At 40.4% G+C, this 20,408-nt stretch overlaps 1 protein-coding gene across 3 annotated transcripts in view; it reads left to right on the top strand.

The window, feature by feature from the left end:
- Positions 1-20,408, top strand: part of UNC5A (unc-5 netrin receptor A) — a 331,913-nt gene that overhangs the window by 280,006 nt on the left and 31,499 nt on the right. For all 3 annotated transcript variants that reach the window (XM_075856631.1, XM_075856630.1, XM_075856629.1), the window contains 4 exons: positions 317-502; positions 1,521-1,796; positions 6,552-6,639; positions 7,410-7,578. In XM_075856631.1, the coding sequence (XP_075712746.1) occupies positions 317-502; positions 1,521-1,796; positions 6,552-6,639; positions 7,410-7,578 (719 nt within the window). The remainder of the gene's footprint in view (positions 1-316; positions 503-1,520; positions 1,797-6,551; positions 6,640-7,409; positions 7,579-20,408) is intronic.

Genomic DNA, 20,408 nt, shown 5'->3' with positions numbered 1-20,408 from the left:
AATAATGAAAAATACTTTTGTGTCAAGTTGTATATAATAGAATAAAAAAAATCCTATGTTCAGATGGACAGACATATCCCCTAACATGGGGCATAGATATTGTTGTATGGTGACCAGCCAGATCTCATGAACACCTGATCAATATGTACAATGATTGTAAAACAAGGTTACATGTAATACTGTGAAAGGCGACTCTACTCAAAATGTAAACTTGTTGTAAGACTATAAGTCCCAGCACATAGTTATTACATATATATCTGTCATTTCAAACACAATTATTCATTTGAGCTTATTTTTCTTTCTTTGGGTGCTGCAGCGGTAGGCGCCCCTGAGGACGTGGCCCTATATGTTGGCGTAGTGGCGGTGGCTGTGTTTCTAGTACTCTTGTTAGCTGTTATACTGGTGTGTTGGCGTAGGAAGGAAGGCCTGGATGCTGATGTGGCAGACTCCTCCATCCTAACAGCTGCTTTTCAGCCCGTCAGCCTCAAGCCTGGCAAAGCAGGTAAGAACCAATAGGAAACACTTGTAGAAAAAATATATGTTACAGTGGCTGGAGAGAACTAAAGCTAGTATATAAAATGGACATCTTGTTGCATATTTCCGTTTTTTCCTTTTTTATTCGACTGCATGAACAAAAAAGGTATACGTCACATACCACCCATATGTGTGCCAAAGGGTCACTTTATTTACATAAGTGGGTAAGACCCATTATAACTTATGGATATATGGTATAAACATAACCTAAGTGACTCTTTCTATCCCTATCTATGAGTACAACAACATGAACCATCTTGAAACATAAACTTAAATGCCACAGAAGGTTTAGATAATAATGTACATAGCATTGACAGATAAGTTTTATTTGCACCACCCTTTACAAAACTGAATGAAAGGTGGAAGTGTAGCATAGCCAGCCTTTCCTTCACAAATCCCCCTACCCAACACACCCAACCTTAAAATTAACTTTACAAGCTTGTGTGGAGGGAGAATGGCTTGTTGGCATTCCCTGCCATCCAGCATCTGTGGCACATGGCCCGCCAGCTCCCCCCTAGCTACGTCCTTTATACCATGACACCATTACCATGACAATACTTGATGGTGGTGTGAATTTGACAAAGGAGGGAGGGGAAACCCCCAAGATGTCTGCATAGTAAGATCATAGGTATGTAAGATTTTGGTGTTAGATGAGTGACTGATATTTTTCTATTTTTTTCTTAGAGATTTATTTTAATATATTCATACTGTTGTGTTGCATTTAGCAATTATCATAGTAATTATCATTGTATTTCATGAAGTAGTACAACAGCAATTATGCAAAGTATTCACCAAAGTACTCATTTACATACACAAATCTTTCCTCAAAGATTTAACATTAACTTTCTTTTAAAGTGTACGGGAGGATTTAAATGAAATATCAGTTCAATACATGTCTATATTATTCATGTTCAGGTTCATCGCGGAATTATGTTAAACACTGGTCTGCTTGTTCACATTTTAAAAGATAAAAAATTGTCATTTAGGCCAAGCTCATCTACTAACCATTCAACCTGATCTCAGCACAGCAACAATGACCTATCAGGGATCCTTGTGCCTACGACAAGATGGTGGCAACAAATTTCAGCTGACCAATGGACATCTTTTACCACCTATGGGACCAGGTTTACCAAGGGAGCATAGTCACACATTACCAAGACTCTCTACCCAGAATTATTTCCGTACCCTGCCACGTGGATCAAGTAATATGGCGTATGGTACTTTCAACTTTTTAGGAGGACGTCTTAAGATTCCAAATACTGGTACTTTAACTTTTATCCTACTTTTTTCGTATGTCAGTAATGTGTTAACAGTGCAGAAATACGCTACAACAATGATTAAAAAATGTCTTTAAAAATAATATTTAAAGGGTTTTGCAGGAGATCTGAGAAGCCGGTGTTGTGCCAGAGCTACTGTATATGTCATCTCAGTAGGCTATGTGTTGAAGATTATACCCTATAAAAAAATTTATTTCACTTTGTCAGACTGTTTCCTAGCTTTTTCCACAATAGGTAATCCTTTAAAGGGGTTGACCGGTTTAGAACAATGGTTTTATAAGGATCGCTGATCCCTGTATACAGTATATATTTTCTTTTCTAAAACGTAACTTTAATTAAACATTATTATAAACTAAGTAAATATAAACCTACAAACTGAAACTGAAAACGAAATATATCTATAATTCTATCTCTCTTTATGACAGTATGGTCAAGTCGATACCACTGCTGCACATTGTGGCCATGCTTGTTGGCGAGCTGACATTTTTTATGAAGAGTATTCACTATGTATGAACTGTATTTAAGCTACTCAAAGTGTCGCTATGAGGAGGTACAGATTAAAGACCCCAGGCATTCTCAAGGTTCTGGGGTTCAATGCAGTATTCAGAGTTGTGTTTCTTCCTATAAGATCTCTATTGGTGAGGTCATAGTCTAGACAACCAATCATCTCCTCTATTTCATGAAAAGCATTTGTCAGAACATCAAGCGTGGGACCAAGCCCCCGTCACTCCCTGTACTGTCATCAGATGAATAAACAATGATATTTCTGTACATACCCCCACAATTATTCTGACATTTCTGACTACCCATTTCAATTGATTTGAGACTTTGTCCTTATACATGGGGAGTATGTGATATTCGTCTGGTGGAGACTTGCGTCATTTAATTGCAGATGAATGACTCGCTTGGGGCTAACTCAGTATATGTTATGTACTCAGTGGTGGCTAAATCCATCTACTTGCGCCATGGGATTGTAAATCGCTTTCTACAGTTCAGTGTTCAGTTTTAGATGATGACACAGTGGAGGAATGACAGGGGCTTTGTGTTACACATGATGTTCTGATTTGTGATTCAAGGTACTGACATATGCTCTTCATGAACTAGAGGAGATGATTGACTGTTTAGAGTATGATCTCACAGACAGAGGTCAAATAGGAAGAAATGCAACCCTAACGCCGCATTTACACCTTTCATCCGTTCCATTAAAACCACTGACAGGTGAAGTGAATAACATTGATTATCTCGTGACAATGGCACCAGTCAAGGGTTGGAATATATTAGGCAGCAAGTGAATAGCCAGTTCTTAAAGTTGATGTGTTGGAAGCAGGAAAAATTGGCAAACGTAGGCAGCTGAGTAACTTTAACAAGGGACAAAATGTGATTGCTAGTGTCAGAGTATCATTAAAATGGCAGGTCTTGTGGAGTGTTCTCGATATGCAGTGTTTAGTACCTACCAAAGGTCCAAGGAAAGACGAGCTGTGAACTGAACACAGGGTCATGGGAGCCCAAGTCTCAATGATGCGGCTCGATTAGTCCGATCCTACAGAAGAGTTATTGTAGCACAAATTGCTGATAGCGTTAATGCCGGCTATGATAGAAATGTGTCAAAACACACAGCACATCACTGCTTGTTGCGTTTGGGGCTGCATAGTCGCAGACTGGTTAGCGTTGCCATGATGACCTCTGTTCACCGTCAAAGCACTTCGATTGAGCACATGCGCATCAGTACTGGACCATAGAGCAATAGAAAAAGATGGCCTGGTCTAATAAATCAAGTTTTTCTTTGCATTATGTGGACGGTTGGGTGTGTGTGCGTTGCTTACCTGCAGTGGTGGGATTACAATTTTTAACAACAGGTTCCCTATTTTACAGACAAAGACATACGCGCCGTGGGGATGGGTCGTGGTGTTTTGCGGTGTAGCGCGCCATGGAAAATGAATCTAATAATAAAATAAAACAATTACGTTATTCCAAATACACCTTATATTTAAGTGGACTCTAAATAAAGAAATTCCCTGTCCAGAGTGTTTCAGTGTGGATTTCCACAGTATATATATAATTACATAATAATTCATACCTACCTACCCACACATTATATTAAACTCACCCATAACGTATAGACCTATATGCGTACATTCAATATCCTAAGAGTGCTCAGCCTATTTAGTTACACTGTGAGAAGGGTGGAGGACAATGCGTCGTGCGCAGTAAACTGCGACAAATCTCCCGACTAATGCACAGATACGGTGCCAGGACCAAGCTCAGTACATAAATACTGCACCAGAACCAAGCTCAGTACATAAATACTGCACTAAAACCAAGCTCATACATATATACAGCATCAGAACCAAGCTCAGTACATAAATACAACACCAGAACCAACCTCAGTACATAAATACAACACCAGAACCAAGCTCAGCACATAAATACAGCACCAGAACAAAGCTCAGTACATAAATACAGAACCAGAACAAAGCTCAGTACATAAATACAGAACCAGAACAAAGCTCAGTACATAACAACACCAGACACAAGCTCAGTACATAAATACAACACCAGAACCAAGATCAGTACATATATACAGCACCAGAACAAAGCTCAGCACATATATAAAGCACCAGAACAAAGCTCACACATAAATACAACAGCAGAACCAAGCTGAATACATCAATACATCCCTAGAACCAAGCTCAGTACATATATACAGCTCCAGCACGAAGCTTGGTACATATATACTGTACCAGAACAAAGCTCAGTACATATATACAGCACCAGAACCATGCTCAGTACATAAATACAACACCAGAACCCAGATCAGTACCTATATACAGCACCAGAACAAAGCACATGACCTGTGTATTAAAGACTGATTCTAATACTTACTTCTAAAACCAGATTTATCATCTCAAGACCGACTCTTTCCATTAACCCCCTTTTCCCCAATAAATTACACGATACGTTACGTGACCTGGAATATGTAGGCAACAGCAGCCTCGGTTATTGAAAATAAAACAAATAAAATCAATAAATGACTAATTTCCGTAATATATACAACATACAAAAATACCAAACAGTGCAAACCAATTTACAGGATCCAAGGTCTTTGATGGGCATAACTTTTATACAGTATCTAGATAGTATACCCCCCGCCGCACCTCGCCGGCTCGGGGTTGACCAATAGTGATACTGTAACCAAGCCAGGAACCATCCATCCCACTTCTTCATTTAAATCTCCCCCATACCTGGGGAGCACCATGATGGTCCCCCAAGGGCCTGCATTCTAACTGCCCTCAAAAACATTATTTGCTTACCTGTCCCGTTCCCTCTCCGTCCTCCAGCAACACCAGGCCTTCTCCAGTGGAAGAACTCAGTGGCGCGATGACGTCATCATGCCGACTGCATCATCACTAAAGCGCCGAATGGCCTTACCAGGGCAGCGCTAGGCAACTCAATTGTATCCGCTTCCTAAGGACGTGGATATAATTGAGTGCAGGGGACCGGTTCCGGTTTCCCGCTTCACCCTGGTTCTGCAAACTGCCTGTAATTTTAACCATCGGTTCGGTAGAACTGGGGCGAACTGGCCGGATCCCAGCCCTGCTTACTAGGGGAAGAGATGATACCAAGATGCACTATGGGATCAAAGCAAGCCGGCAGAGGCAGTGTGATGTTCTGGGAAATGTTCTGTTGGGGAACCTTGGGTCCTGTCATTCACGTACAACAAACCTATACATTGTTGCAGACTAAATAATCATGTCAACTTTCTTCTCTGAGAGGAAGTGGGCTCATTCAGAAGAATAATACGTCTTGATACACTGAGAAAAATCTGTAAGTATGGTTAGAGGAACATGACAGAGCCTTAAAATTCCCCAGATCTCAATCCGATTGAGCATCTGTGGGATGTGCTGGAAAAACAAGTCCGATCCATGGAGTCCCCAACTTTCAACTTACAGAATTTAGAACTAGCTGGTTTCATTTACTAAAGCAAAATACATTCCATTCAAAAGATCTGCTGCTAACATCTTTGTGCCAAACCCCACAGAACATCTTCAGAGGTCTTGTGGGGTCCATGCCTCAACGGGTCAGAGCTATTTGGAGGCAGAAGGGGGACACAATATTAGGCAGACGGTTTTAATGTTATGGCTAATCGGTGTAGCCCCAGACCAATGAGGTGCCACAACGATTAGACATAAATGTTGGGGGGGGGGGCTTTAATCTGTACTTTTTAAAATCCCATTGAACAACACTAAATGATGAAGTGCTTGAATACATTTCATACGGAGTGAATACACTTCATATAAAATGTCAGCTCGTTCGCAAGCTTGGCTGTTATCTGCAGCAGTGGTATTGACTTGACCATACTGTCATAAAGAGAGAATTGTCATTTAATGGCAGCACAGCTCAGTTCATGGATCATGTTTTTAATTCACAACTTCTAGGATTCACATTTATTTAGTTTATAATAAGGTTTATTTCAATTTAAGACGCATTTGAGCTCCAGACACATCAGTATATCTGCCCCAATCTGTCTGTCTGTCTGTGTGTGTGTGTGTGTGTGTGTGTGTGCGTGCGTGCGTGCGTGCGTGCGTGCGTGCGTGCGTGTGTGTGTTTTTGTGTTTATATATATATACATATTTATTTGAAAATATTGGTGTAATTTTTTTAAATGTAAAATCTTGTAACATAAAGTCTGGGACTGTGCATGAGTGATATCGATACTGTACTCTGTCTGCTTTAAATTAGGCCTCAGTTTACTCATACCTCCAGATGCCATTCCCCGGGGAAAAATCTATGAAATTTACCTGACACTTCACAAACAGGAAGATGTGAGGTAGGTCCCTGAAGATATTTAATAATTGATCTCACTATTTTATTGTGTATTTTCAAAGTGAAATATTGATTATAAAACTCAAATACTGAATAGGTCAGAAACAGAAAGATGTGAGGTAAGTTCCTGAAGATATTTTATAATATATCTCACTTTTATTTTATGGTGCATTTTAAAATGGAAATATTAAACATTATCCTTAAATACTGAATAGCTCAAAGGCTATGTCCACCTCTCCAGCCAATTGTTTTATTGCTCCAATGCATCTAAAATAAAAAAATCAAGTGACTTTGCATATAGTCTTGATTAAAAATCTCCTACCATTTTGTCTATAGCTCCTATACAAACCTATGTGTCTCTATGGTTACAGACTACAAACAAACCCTCTGTAGTCTAACCCTGCAGCCATACTGTCTATAACTTCTCGCTAACATACATTTGTAAAGTTGATATTCTTTGTAGTCTGGAATCATGCAGACATATAGGTCTGTATTAAAGCTGCAGATATAAAACGATGTGGTAGTTTTAATCAAGACTATTTGCAAAGCTGATTTATTTTTCATTTTAGGAGCAAAAACAATTGGTTTCATAATACCTTTCAAAGCAAAAATGTACCCCTTGCTGTACTTGTCTTTAGTATGTGTCCTACTCACAGTTTCATTAAAGATGACGTGTGTTTTTCCGCCCATCACAGAGCAATTAAATTGACAGGGAGAGAGAGAGATCAATTCTTTTTCATCTCACTTTGTCTACCTTTCCTTTCTCTTCTTGAGGTTACCTCTAGCTGGCTGCCAGACGCTGTTGGGTCCCATCGTCAGCTGTGGCCCCCCTGGAGTCTTACTTACGCAGCCTGTTATCTTGTCAATGGACCACTGCCTGGAACCTAGCCCTGAGAACTGGACTGTGCGCCTGAAGAAACAGTCTTGTGAAGGCAGCTGGGAGGTAGGTCACAAATATGGCAATTTGTTAAAATCACACTGACAGGACGCTGGCTGCAAGCCTACTACAGATCACAGACTGACAGGCAGTCACACATACATTCAACTTAATAGGCCTCTAGATCTCCATACAAACAAAATCTGCTGCATTTATATTTTACATCTTTGTCTTGCAGTTAATTGACTAAAGGCTGCAATTTCCACTTTAACTGGCAGAGGGCACCACAATAGTTTCCAGCTATTGATAAAAGTATCAATGTAATACAGCAGGAAGATGGGATATCCACAAATCTGTAATCAATAGCTATGTTGTGGCCACTAACTGCTCTGTATAAAGTGCTACTTACAAAATCTACAAATGCTGTTAATGCATTTATTACTTATACTGTCTAAAGTCATTCATTGTAGATTCCCATCCATTTATATTAAGTTCAAGGAGACAAATAGGGGACAGAAGGCAGGATCCAGCGCTGTGGTGTAAATAAAATGGAAACGACGTTTCCAAGTTTAATGTCCTGGGTTAAAATGGAAGATCCAGTGGTATAGGTCCAGGGTGTAGATATAGTGGGAAGAGGGTATCCTCTGTGGCCTACGCGTTTCGGACGTCGCTGCGTCCTTAGACTTGGCTGTCATAGCCAAGTCTAAGGACGCAGCGACGTCCGAAACGCGTAGGCCACAGAGGATACCCTCTTCCCACTATATCTACACCCTGGACCTATACCACTGGATCTTCCATTTTAACCCAGGACATTAAACTTGGAAACGTCGTTTCCATTTTATTTACACCACAGCGCTGGATCCTGCCTTCTGTCCCCTATTTGTCTATTCGAATCCGTGTGCCGACACGGGGAACCGGGCGCTGTCAACGACACACAGGAGTGTGTCAGGTGAGCTGGAGGATTCCTCCACACGCTTTTTTTCTCTTTTGGATATTAAGTTCAAGTTAAGGCCGATAAGAGGCTGGTGCAGTAAGCACCGATTAACGAGGCATCATTGATCGGCGCTCGTTTGCTCCTGCCACACGAACCTATGGATGGGGACAAGCGGTCGTTACTCCGATCGCTCGTCCCCGTACATTATTATCATGTCGGCAGTGTGTCTCCCTGTTTGTGATTTTGCTTTTTTAAAATGATACTGTCAGCAGATGATCAAGTGTTTGCTCGTTCATCTGCTGATTGCTGCCCTGTTTACACTAGGCAATTATTGGCAACGAGCGTTCTATGAACGCTCGTCTGCCAGATAATCGTCCTGTGTAAAACCCCCTTTAGGCAAATACGAGGCAAGAAAAGTTAATTACCTGTATTCCTCCAACTGTAATCAACTGTAATCAACTAATAAAATGTGGTCTATTTGTTATCTGAGTTGCAATTATAGACAAAATCTAACAAACGAATAACACACACACACACACACACACAATTGTACTGTTCATGTCTTTTATTGAGCAGATTGAGTAAACATCCATAGTGCAGGGAGAAAAAGTAAGTGAACCTCTGTTTTATCAAAATCTCCATGAGCTAATTGGCAAAAGGTGTTTCAATTAAGGAGATGAGATCGAAAGTGTGGGTTTCACGGGTGCTTCCCCCATTTAATAAAGGCACACGAAGCCTGAGAATTAACAAATCTCTTCTTCTCAAAAAAAATTGGTTAGTGTTAACCATGCCTCGAGCGAAACAACTTTCTGAAGACGTGTTATAGAGACTAATTAAGCTGGAAAATGCTACAAACGCATTGCTAAAGACTTGGGTGTACATCAATCCATGGTTAGACAAATTTTTACAAATAGAGAAAATTTAGGACTTTTGCTACTCTCCCTAGGAGTGGGAGTCCTGTTAAAATCCCTCCAATGGGCAATCCTGAAAGAGTTGAGAAAGAACCCAAGGGTAACAGCAAAAAACCTATTAAAGAATCTACAAACTGCAAAAACCTCTGTTCATATGTCCACTTTTAGAAAAACACTAAACAAAAATGGTGTTTATTGAAGGACACCACGAAGGAAGCCACTGCTGTCCAAGAAGAAACATTACGGCCCATCTCAAGTTTGCCCGAGACCGCCTGGTTTTTCCACCATACTTCAGAAAAAATGTTCTATGGACAGATGAGACAAAAGAGGAACTTTTTAGCACAAATGCACAATGCTATGTTTGGAGGGAAAAGAACACTGCATACAAAGACCAAAACCTCATCCCAACTGCATGGTGGATGGGGCATCAGAGTTTTGGGGTGCTTTGCTGCCTCAGGGTCTGAACGCCTTGCAAAACATTTATTCAAAGGTGTATCAAAACACTTTACAGGAGAATGTAATGGCAGCAGTCTGTGACCTCAAGTTGAAGAGATGTTGTGTGATGCAACAAAACAATGACTCAAACCACACACGTAAATTAACTAAAAAATGGTGGAAAGAGAAGAAGATTTGTATTTTGGAAAGGCCAAGTCAAAGTCCAGATCTTAATCCTATCGAGATGCTGTGGCATGACCTAAAGAGGGCTGTGACAACAAGGCATCCCAGAAATATTGATGAACTGAAACACATTTGTAGGGAGGTACGGTCAAAATTTCCTCCTCAACACTGGTTAAAGAGGCTCTGTCACCAGATTTTGCAACCCCTATCTGCTATTGCAGCAGATCGGCGCTGCAATGTAGATTACAGTAACGTTTTTATTTTTAAAAAACGAGCATTTTTGGCCAAGTTATGACCATTTTCGTATTTATGCAAATGAGGCTTGCTAAAGTACAACTGGGCGTGTTGAAAAGTAAAAGTACAACTGGGCGTGTATTATGTGCGTACATCGGGGCGTGTTTACTACTTTTACTAGCTGGGCGTTGTGTATAGAAGTATCATCCACTTCTCTTCAGAACGCCCAGCTTCTGGCAGTGCAGACACAGCCGTGTTCTCGAGAGATCACGCTGTGACGTCACTCACAGGTCCTGCATCGTGTCAGACGAGCGAGGACACATCGGCACCAGAGGCTACAGTTGATTCTGCAGCAGCATCGGCGTTTGCAGGTAAGTCGATGTAGCTACTTACCTGCAAATGCTGATGCTGCTGCAGAATCAACTGTAGCCTCTGGTGCCGACACGATGCAGTACCTGTGAGTGACATCACAGATCTGCACTGCCAGAAGCTGGGCGTTCTGAAGAGAAGTGGATGATACTTCTCATCAGAGCGCCCAGCTAGTAAAAGTAGTAAATACGCCCCGATGTACGCACATACACGCCCAGTTGGACTTTTACTTTTCAACACGCCCAGTTGTACTTTTGCAAGCCTCATTTGCATAAATACGAAAATGGTCATAACTTGGCCAAAAATGCTCGTTTTTTAAAAATAAAAACGTTACTGTAATCTACATTGCAGCGCCGATCTGCTGCAATAGCAGATAGGGGTTGCAAAATCTGGTGACAGAGCCTCTTTAAATCTAATTTGTATTTGCAGGAAATGTTTGGTGGAGGTGATTGCTGCTAAAGGGGATCTACAGGTTATTAAATTTAAGGGTTCACTTTTCTTTTTTTTTCTCCGTGCAATTTGGATCTTTACTCAGTCTTTTCAATAAAAAAACATGAACAGCACAACTCTATATGTATTATTCGTTTAGTTAGATTGTGTTTTTTAATTATTGTGACTTAGATAACAATTAGGTCACATTTTTTTAGTAATCAATTCTGAAATCACTTTCTTTTTTTTCTTGCAACTGCATTTACCTAAAAATTATAATTAAAGTAGTTGTCCATGACCGGTCAACTGATGAGGATAGGTCATCAGTATATGATCGGTAGGGGTCAGACACCCGGACCCCGCACGATCAGCTGCTCCAGCTGACTCCGGGCGCCGGAAGTTTTGAACGGTATGCAGTAGTTGGAGCCAGAAGCAGATGACTCTGACCACTGCAGCTCTTCCCCTATTTACTTGAATAGGAGCAGAGGTGCAGTACTGCAGCTCAGCTGCTATTCCGTGACCGGAGCCATCTGCTTTTGGCTCAAACTACTGCATACTATTCAAAACAACCGGCGCCCGAAGGCAGAAGAGCAGCTGATCAGTGCGGGGTCCGGGTGTCGGACCCACACCGATCATATACTGATGACCTATCTGGTGGATAGGTCATCAGTTGTCCGGTCGTGGACAACCCCTTTAAATAATTTTATGATTTAATATTATATAATTACAAAAGTGAAGGGAAGAATGTTCTGGGGTCTTCATACTAGACTGTAAACCAGCGTATTCAGAGAGCCTCATAACTCTTAATAGTGACAGACTGTTCCTGGCCATCCCCTATCAAGTCAAACTAAACAACTGTTCATGAGAAAATCAATGCTACATTACCCCAAACATGAACTCCTATCACGGAAAACCCTGCATGGCATGACTAAACTTCTACTATAATTGTATTTTGTGGTCTATCTATCTATCTATCTATCTATCTATCTATCTATCTATCTATCTATCTATCTATCTATCTATCTACTGTATCAAGGCTATGGTGGTGATTCATGTCCATTCAGTCACAAGAACAATAATAAGTTGGGAGATAAGTCCTGGGTCCGTTTTTCAATTTATCACAAAAGTCTCAATGAAGAAAAGATCAAAGTCCAGTTGTGTTCTGCCATTTGATGCTCATCCAATTTGTTTAAATGGACCTCACTTGAAGGAATAGTTATTTTGAAATAGTAAAGGGCTTTCCCCAAACTGCTGCAAACAGATCAAATGCAATTCTCTAGAAAGACATTGTATGTTGTTTTCTTTCCACTGGTCATTATTCCTTCTCCACTAAGCTTTCCAGTTGAAACTGTTCGTTCTGGCATCCGTCACATATAGATTTGACCATAAGACTGCCATATAACCAGCGTAATTCATCATTTAAGTGAATGAATGAATGAATGAATGAATGAATGAATGAATGAATAAATGAATGAATGAATGAATGAATGAATGAATGAATGAATGAATGAATGAATGCCAATAGTAATGTTCTTTTGGACCACTCCATTAATGACCGGGATTGTACGTTTGTCATGGAAACTCAATCCATGAAGCTCTTGAAGAACATTTTTTTGTACTGATATTACCTCTGGAAGTAGTTTGAAGCTCCATCATGAAAGGGTTATTCCCATAATGGCCAATTATCCCATAGACATTGAATGGAGCGGTAGGCGCATGTTTGATCACGGCTCCATTCAAGCTACTCCTCATTGCGGTCGAGCAGTGAGGAGGAACGGGGGTTTGGAACCTCCGTTCTTGTGATCGGTGGGGGTTCCAGCAGTGGGGCCCTCAGCAATCAGACAATTATGACCTATCCTAGGGATAGGTCATAATTGTCCATTCTGGGAAAATCCCTTTAATGCTGCAAGAGAGATGATTTTTTTATGCCACATGTTTCAACATTTGGGTGCCGTGTTCTGTGAGTTTTTGTGTCTTACTGAGCTGTTATTGCTTCTAGACATTCCCACTTCACAGTAACAATATTCACAGTTGACTGCAAAAAGTCTAGCAAGGCATACAAACTATATTGGCATCATAAGACAATGAGTGAATGAGCTGTATTACCGTATGCTTGGTTTTATGTACCTGTTAATAGTATATAAATCTGAAATAGCCAAATAAGACTGGGTCTCCAGTAGTTTTGGCCATGTTGTTTGTATATTACATATGTACACTATATATTATTAGTGCAAGGTGTATGTTAGTCGAGGCCCCATGGCAAAAAATGAGCTAGTGGCTTTCTCCCCTGTTACACATATGATTATCAACAGATCCTGTCATCATTGGTGGGATCTACTAACATTTATCTTATGTTTTTGGAAGTTTAATGTTTTAAATATTTATTTAGGGGCAAAATACAAAAACGATGTAACTTTTTAGTTTACTTTTACCTCTCCATTTCCCTGAAACTAGTGTCCTCTGTCAAAGGGACAAAGGACACCAACAGCAGGGGTACTGAAGAATATTTATACTGGAAAGTTTTTGGTTTTCATATATTGCCGCAAAATATGATTTTTAAACTCTGAGAAAACACCTTAAAGCTGGCTATACACTTGAGATAACTATTGGCAGATGCCATCAATGTCGATAGGATCTGCCAGCAATGTAATGGGTATGGGGCGGCCATGCTGTTGGAAGACACAAGGATTGGACATGTTGGTTTTTAACCTTTGTCCAATTGGCACTGACTGTTAGGCAGTCACTTATCCTCATTTACCAATGGTAATAAATATGTACGCTCAGCCACCGAATCAGAGCTGCAAACAAGAAAAACAAACTTGTCCTGTCACATATTAAAGACTTTATATTCTTCAAGGCACACTTAAAAACTTTAGAAACTAATTTCTTGCTTGGGAAGTACTAGAGGGAATTGAGAGGTAGAGGCACTTAGGTGGTGGAGAACCCTGGGCAATTGCCCGTAGTGCCCTCCCTATAATTCTCTGTTATTACATAATGCATGTGTACATTGTAGTACAACAAACCTTATTATAAGGCATTTTAATACCAGTGTATTAAACAGGGTCAGTCTGTATGTACAGTAAGATCATGTGCCGATCCATGTAGAATAGAACAACCTCAAAAACACCGAGCTATGCAGCCTGTGCATAACATACCCAGACCTAATTATATTTGGCAGATGTATGGTCCACTTGACTTCATTGTAAATTCATTGTCATTTTGGCAGAAATAAAGATTTACAGGCTCAAATAAATGCAAGTCATTGTATAAATTCAGTATATTGTATGACATTTTAGTGACAACCAGATGTCTGTGGACAATGTTGGTGTTTATTTAACGGTCTGTAAAAATGTGAGAACTCAAATAGCTGAACAATGTGTGTCAGGCATCAAAAGAAAACAGATCTCTTGATGACATCTCCAGGGTTCTGGTGTAGTCAGTGCTGATAGCTCCATCAGTTTAGATATCAAATATATAATGTTTAAATGTTGGTTTGATTTTCACTGCCAATTTCTCTGAAACTACTTTGGTGATAAATGTTACAATTTCCCTCTGCTGGGACCTATTCATTAAGAAAGTCAACAAAGGATCAACCTTCCCTTCACCTTGCTTGAGGGCATCTTGGAAGACTGAGGAAAAAAATCCTTAAATCACTGAAAAGAGGTTTCCCCCTCAAAAAGGCCAATTGTTGACATGTTTTGTGAGCAATTTGTATAGAGCTCCTTATGATATCTAAAAGGCATAGAACTCTAGGGAATAACTTTATTTACTTAAACAAAAGGAACATTAAAAATTCAATACTAAGGTCTAGAATTAAAAGCCTCAATAATTTGACATTGTCCTTGCGATCTTATAAATTTAGTCCAAATCTGGCCATAGACTCAGCAATTTCAATCATAAAAAACAAGCCATCCTTTATTGTAAGGGTATGTTCACACGTAGTCAACAAAAACGTCTGAAAATCCAGAGCTGTTTTCAAGGGAAAACAGACCCTGCTTTTCAGACGGTTTTTTACCAACTCACATTTTTCGCTGCATTTTCACGCCGTTTTCGCGGCGTTTTTTACGTCCGTTTTTGGAGCTGTTTTCATTGGAGTCTATGAGAAAACAGCTCCAAAAACGTCCAAAGAAGTGTCCTGCACTTCTTTTGACGAGGCTGTATTTTTACGCGTCGTCGTTTGACAGCTGTCAAACGACGACGCGTAAATAACAGGTCGTCTGCACAGTACATCGGCAAACCCATTCAAATGAATGGGCAGATGTTTGCCGACGTATTTGAGACGTATTTCCAGACGTAAAACGAGGCAAAATACGCCTCGTATACATCTGAAATTTGGCCGTGTGAACATACCCTCAGGATTAGCACTAGGACATTTCATGTCTTATAACCATTGATAACCGTAATGATGACAACAATCTTGTACATGATTGATCACTGATTCAGAATCAACAAACATGTTAAACGTAATCAACAACTTGTTGACAGATACATCCCAGCTTAGCTAAGCTCCTATAAGGGTATGTTCACACGGCCAAATTTCAGACGTATACGAGGCGTATTATGCCTCGTTTTACGTCTGAAAATATGGCTACAATACGTCGGCAAACATCTGCCCATTCATTTGAATGGGTTTGCCGACGTACTGTGCAGACGACCTGTTATTTACCCGTAAATTTACTGCCTCGGCAAAGAAGTGCAGGGCACTTCTTTGCCACGAAATTTGAGCCGTTCTTCATTGAAATCAATGAAGCACGGCTCAAGGTTTACGAGCGTCTCAGACGCCTCGTAAATTACGAGGAGGAGCTTTTACGTGTGAAACGAGGCATCTGTTAACAGTCTGTCTTTTCACACGTAACTGCCTCTCAGCGTGTGAACATACCCTAATTTAGGAGATTTCAGCTCTGAAGCCTGCAGAAGTATGAATGCAGTACTAGACTATAATACAGGCTGTAAGAACACTGTACTGTATGTGAAGTAATTTGCAGTTTGGTTGCCCTGGATCGAAGGATATCCAACCTATATACATATTAAAAGAGAGAGATGAGAGGGATACCATAGCCCTTTTAAGAATAGACACTGTTTGTGACATAACCTACTTTAATAGTACTTAACATATATGCCAGCTCTTTTAATACAAGCTGTGGTAACACAATGGATGGAAAAATAAATATCCTTTTAAATATTATCAGCGAAGGTCATCTCAGACAAAGTTTACATATACCCATATGTGTGACCTTTGCGCATACATATTATCAAAGTAGCGGATTCATGTACAGCCGCTAATGAATGTCTCAGTAGGAAACATGTCCAGGCCGTAGTGCTGAGCAGAAAGTTTAGGTATAAGTAACATAGGCTGACAGTTGTGACATTTTATTTCATAGGTGCACTTAGTGTTCACGTTATTCAGCAGACAATAACATGTCATGGACTTCCCATTCTCACACAACTTTAATGTCTAAATATATAGATGCTGACCTGCAAATCTTACTGTATACATTTAGCTTTGTGCAAAACTGTATGAGAGAGGAAGTGGCCATATAAACCATACGGAGCCACAGTTTCAATTCACCAATGCAGTCCAGCACAGGAAAGGAAATGGCTATTTGCCAAGGGGCATTTTTTCCATACTTGTCTTCTCTATTGGATTGTCTTTGAGTCTATAGAAATGGGGGAGATCTCCCGGATTCCTGGCAGAGCAGGCAAAAAGCTGCTGGCAGCCGCCGCTAGGAGCAGCTTGCGTATAAGCGAGCTATATAAATATGTATGAAGTGAGCTCACCCAAGTGGTGGCAGGAGAAAGTCAGAATCTTATTAAATCCTATGGCTGTGTGACTGCTGTTAATATTGTTTATTGTTGCACATATAGGGACAATATTGCTTATGAGGGTCAGACTACCAGCACACACTCCCAGCTTTATGGCAAAACACTCTTATTGTGCTGTTTATGGGGATGTACTTTATTTGCCTTTTTTCAGTTTTTTATCAGTGATTAAAGCTATTGTCTAGTTAAATTTATTTTTAGAAATATCTGAGACGAGACGTGTCATCGTTTGTGGTAGTCAGCCATCTATTTTGTCAGCACGGTGATAATCCAGCTGTAAGATGAACATCTGGATTCATTTAGACAGACTGGTTAAACTACTGGTTATTTTGGGCTTTTTATAAAATAAATACATAAAATTGCTACCATCACTACAGTAATAACAGCATCCATTGTAATCAACAATTAACCATTATTTTACAAGGGAAGAGTAGGGAACAAATGCTAGAATCTAGCGGGTTTCTCTCGTTAACTATTCAGCACACGAAAACATCCGCTTATAGAAGTGACCCCTGTCACAGACCAATTTATTTATTATTTTTTATTAAGTTAGTGATGTCAGTTTATAAACGCCAACCACCCAAGGTTAGACAGTGATTAGGGTAGTTAGAACCAGAAAATACTAATTTTGCCTCTGCCATCTGTGTTCAGCAGAGATAGGCAGAACCCGCTCTCAGTCAAGCCGTCAGTTCAGCTGAACTTACGGAATCGGCTGAGAAAGAACCATATAGCTTCTATGTATACAGGATAAATAGAAGCTGTATCGTAAAAAGTAAAAAAAAAATGAATAAAAGTAAATTAAAAAAAGTGCTTGAAAACACCAAAACATTTTAATAAAATGTTAAAGATTTAATTAAAAAAATCCAGTTAAAAGTGTACATAGTCCTTAAGTCCTTCATTAGTTCAAATATAAGCAGTGTGAAAGTTTTTTGGTTTCTAATTTGATGTTAGCTAAGAGCTGATGCCCTCCAGGGCATATACATTAGACGTTGTAACATGACATAAATCCTTGCGACACATGCAGTTCTGTGTTGGGGCACGTTCAGACATGGCAGATTTGATGTGGAATTCTGATGTGGACAGGCTGCAGTGGAAATCCGCAGCAGTCTTTTTTTTTATTTGGTTTCTATTGCTTTTTAGGTAACTTAGTGCAGACATTGCGAGAAAATAACAGTGCGGAAACTAGCTTGCGGTGTAGAATTTACACTCTGCAGCTTGCACAGTCTGTTGCGGAGAAGCAGCAGATTTTAACTGCAGATTTCAGAGACTGAAATCTGCGGCAAGTCCGCTGCAAAATCTGAGTCTGAGAAAGCTGTCAAATATGCAAATTTTGATGCAGATTCGTTGCGTAATTGCTGCCTAAATTTCCACCGTGTCTGAAAGTGCCCTTAAATGTGTCAAAAACTGTCATAAATTTGTATTCCCAGACCCTTCTTTCTCTTTGAAATTTGAAATGATCTTTCAATATAACAACTGTCATATTTTCTTCGTTGTGTCCTGGGCTACAAAAATATATAGTCACAGGTTCTTTTTCGGGGTCATGCTTTGTAAAATCGAAACAGCATCTCTTTATCTATTATATCTTTTTTTCTATTATTGATCAATGCAAAATTGCACTTTTTGTGCTAAACATTAAAAAATAAAAAGAATCTCTGTCCATTTAATGTAGATCATACCTGGGTTTCTTGCCTCTGTTCCTTGTAAAATGACCAGAAAAGATTGGTCCTGTTAATATTGTAGCAATGATATTTGGAGCCTGTGACATTATATATGGTGACTGCGATGGGTCCCTGGCTGGCTGGATTTATTGAATAGGCTGCATGCTGATGGTGGCATCTATGATGGGATGTAGGTAATGTGTTGTGTGCTCTCTACATTCATAATGTCATGTTCTGCTGTGGGATGATGATGTCTAGACGGCAGGTGCGCAATAAAGGTTGATGATGGCTGACATAGGCTACAGGCTAGTTGTAATGTTGTATATCACTAGCTACAATCCGATGCTTGATGCCCCCTAGCTAATGCTAAACTAATATAATAACTGACAATAATTCATGGAAATTTAAGGGCAGGTACTTTCAGCTTCAGTGCTGCTATGTCCTGTTTATGGGTTCAACATTTTTAGAAATAACATGTTTTGATGTGGTTATAACCTCGGGCCCATTCATTAAGGGATGAATGAAGTTCACAAAAGAAACGTTTACAAAGAAAAGAAATACTGAGCATGTAATCTACTGTATGATTGTCAGAAAACAGAAGAACACTAAAGAGAAGTTCAGTATTTAAATGAAAACTCCACATTTTAACAACAATTTACAACATTACCCATTTATAATCTACATAACATGTTGAACGACTTTCCTTTGCTTTTCTTCTACCATGACCATGAGGTCTTTTTCATTTAAAATCAGAATTCTGCTGCGTTCCTGCAATGAGAGCAGTGTATTGTGGGACATAACAGTTATGCATAGTTAATGCTGCTCACACATAAAAAATCGATATCAGCAGATGCTATCTAAAATGTGTATTGGAGAACCCTGGCTGTCCCCCGAGGACAGATATCCTACAAGAGATAAGCCGCTGTCAAAGATGTCCGCAGGGCTGTAATCAGGAGTTCCTGTGCCCCTACAGTCAAAGAGTCGGGCCCCTTATTACTGGTGGGGGAAGTTCAACAAAAAGTGGCAGCAGCAGGGGTGAAAAGCAAACTGGCAAGGGCTTCGTGTAGGGGCACTGCGGAGACAGTAGTTAGGCATGGGTTCTTTCAGGGGCAAAGGAGAGAGACTTGGTGGCAGTGCTTTGTGGGGCGATGAGAGGGCTGGGGGAACAGAAAGCAGTGGGAGGGAGGCCAAGGGGGAGATGCAACCTGACAGGTCTTCTGTGGAGGAGCAGAGGAGGGACAGTAGGTGTGCATGGGCTCTGTGGGAGTGTAGTGGGGGGGACAATAAGAAAAATTCATTGCACTGAAGCAGCTGCCTGTGCAGAGCAGTCACTCACCGAGATGCAGTTCTGGCTGCTGCTTTTTGCTCCTGCAGGGTCTACGATCGATTGCCAAGTGCTGTGGCACGCTGGATGAAGTATCAGCCACCTCCTCACATGCAGCACCAGACCCCTAAATTAAATCAGACCCCAGGAAGACCCCAAAATGTATTCAGATTCCAAGATTAATTCAGACCCCAGACCAGAACTCAAAATTTATTCAGACCCCAGACCAGACCTTAAAATTAATTTGGACCCCAGACCAGAACCCTAAATTAATTCAGACCCCAAACTAGACCAAAAATAAATAAATTCGGATTAACGACCAGACCCCTTTGTACTTAGTGCTCCAGAGTCCTGCTTCAAGCTCTGCTGTTAAGTCTTACCAATGCTGTCTGCCGGCTCATGGTACTTCATAACTTTGAGCAGGGCCCCAGCGGGAACAGGCTTCTGCAATGTACTGGGGCCCGTTCCTTTTCCCTCAAGGGACTTTTCGCTGGGACATTTGTCTCAAGGTCCGGACGCTGTATGATGCTGGCCAGTATCAGAACATTGTGTGTATCAGTGCATACAAAGTCCTAAATCTATTACTGTGCAGGAACTGT

This window comes from Rhinoderma darwinii, chromosome 3 (genome assembly GCF_050947455.1).
Source record: "Rhinoderma darwinii isolate aRhiDar2 chromosome 3, aRhiDar2.hap1, whole genome shotgun sequence".
Lineage (NCBI taxonomy): Eukaryota > Metazoa > Chordata > Amphibia > Anura > Rhinodermatidae > Rhinoderma > Rhinoderma darwinii.
The sequence above is the reverse complement of the archived record's forward strand: the minus strand, read 5'-3'. Positions and strand labels throughout refer to the sequence as shown.